This window comes from Tupaia chinensis, unplaced genomic scaffold, assembly GCF_000334495.1.
Source record: "Tupaia chinensis unplaced genomic scaffold, TupChi_1.0 Scaffold000306_1, whole genome shotgun sequence".
Taxonomy (NCBI): domain Eukaryota; kingdom Metazoa; phylum Chordata; class Mammalia; order Scandentia; family Tupaiidae; genus Tupaia; species Tupaia belangeri.
In genome coordinates, this window is record NW_006159796.1 from 159518 (window position 1) to 159807 (window position 290).

General features: G+C 74.8%; 1 protein-coding gene across 1 annotated transcript in view; it reads left to right on the forward strand.

Moving 5' to 3' along the window:
* Positions 1 to 48: 48 nt before the first annotated feature.
* Positions 49 to 290, forward strand: part of LOC114008210 (vomeronasal type-2 receptor 116-like) — a 16758-nt gene continuing 16516 nt past the window's right edge. Inside the window, 1 exon segment of the mRNA XM_027772828.1 lies at positions 49 to 273. Within this exon segment, the coding sequence (XP_027628629.1) occupies positions 49 to 273 (225 nt within the window).

Consider the following 290-nt stretch of genomic DNA (forward strand, 5'->3'; position numbering starts at 1 on the left):
CGGATAGGCCACGTGCCGGCGCGGGGACCAGGCTCAGGCCCGGCGGCCATGCTCAGGCCCGGCAGTCACGTTCAGGCCTGGGGGGGCCACGCACAGGCCCGGCGGCCACACGCAGGCCTGTGGGGGTCACGTGCAGGCCCGGCGGCCACACGCCAGCCTGCTAATGTGTGCGGGACCCAGCGCCACCTCCCGTTCGCCCACCTGGCCAGAGAAAGGAAGGACGGCGACCTCGGCTGGTCCGTGCCGCTGGCCTGCATCGGCGCCGAGTACCTCGCCGCGGGGAGGGAGCG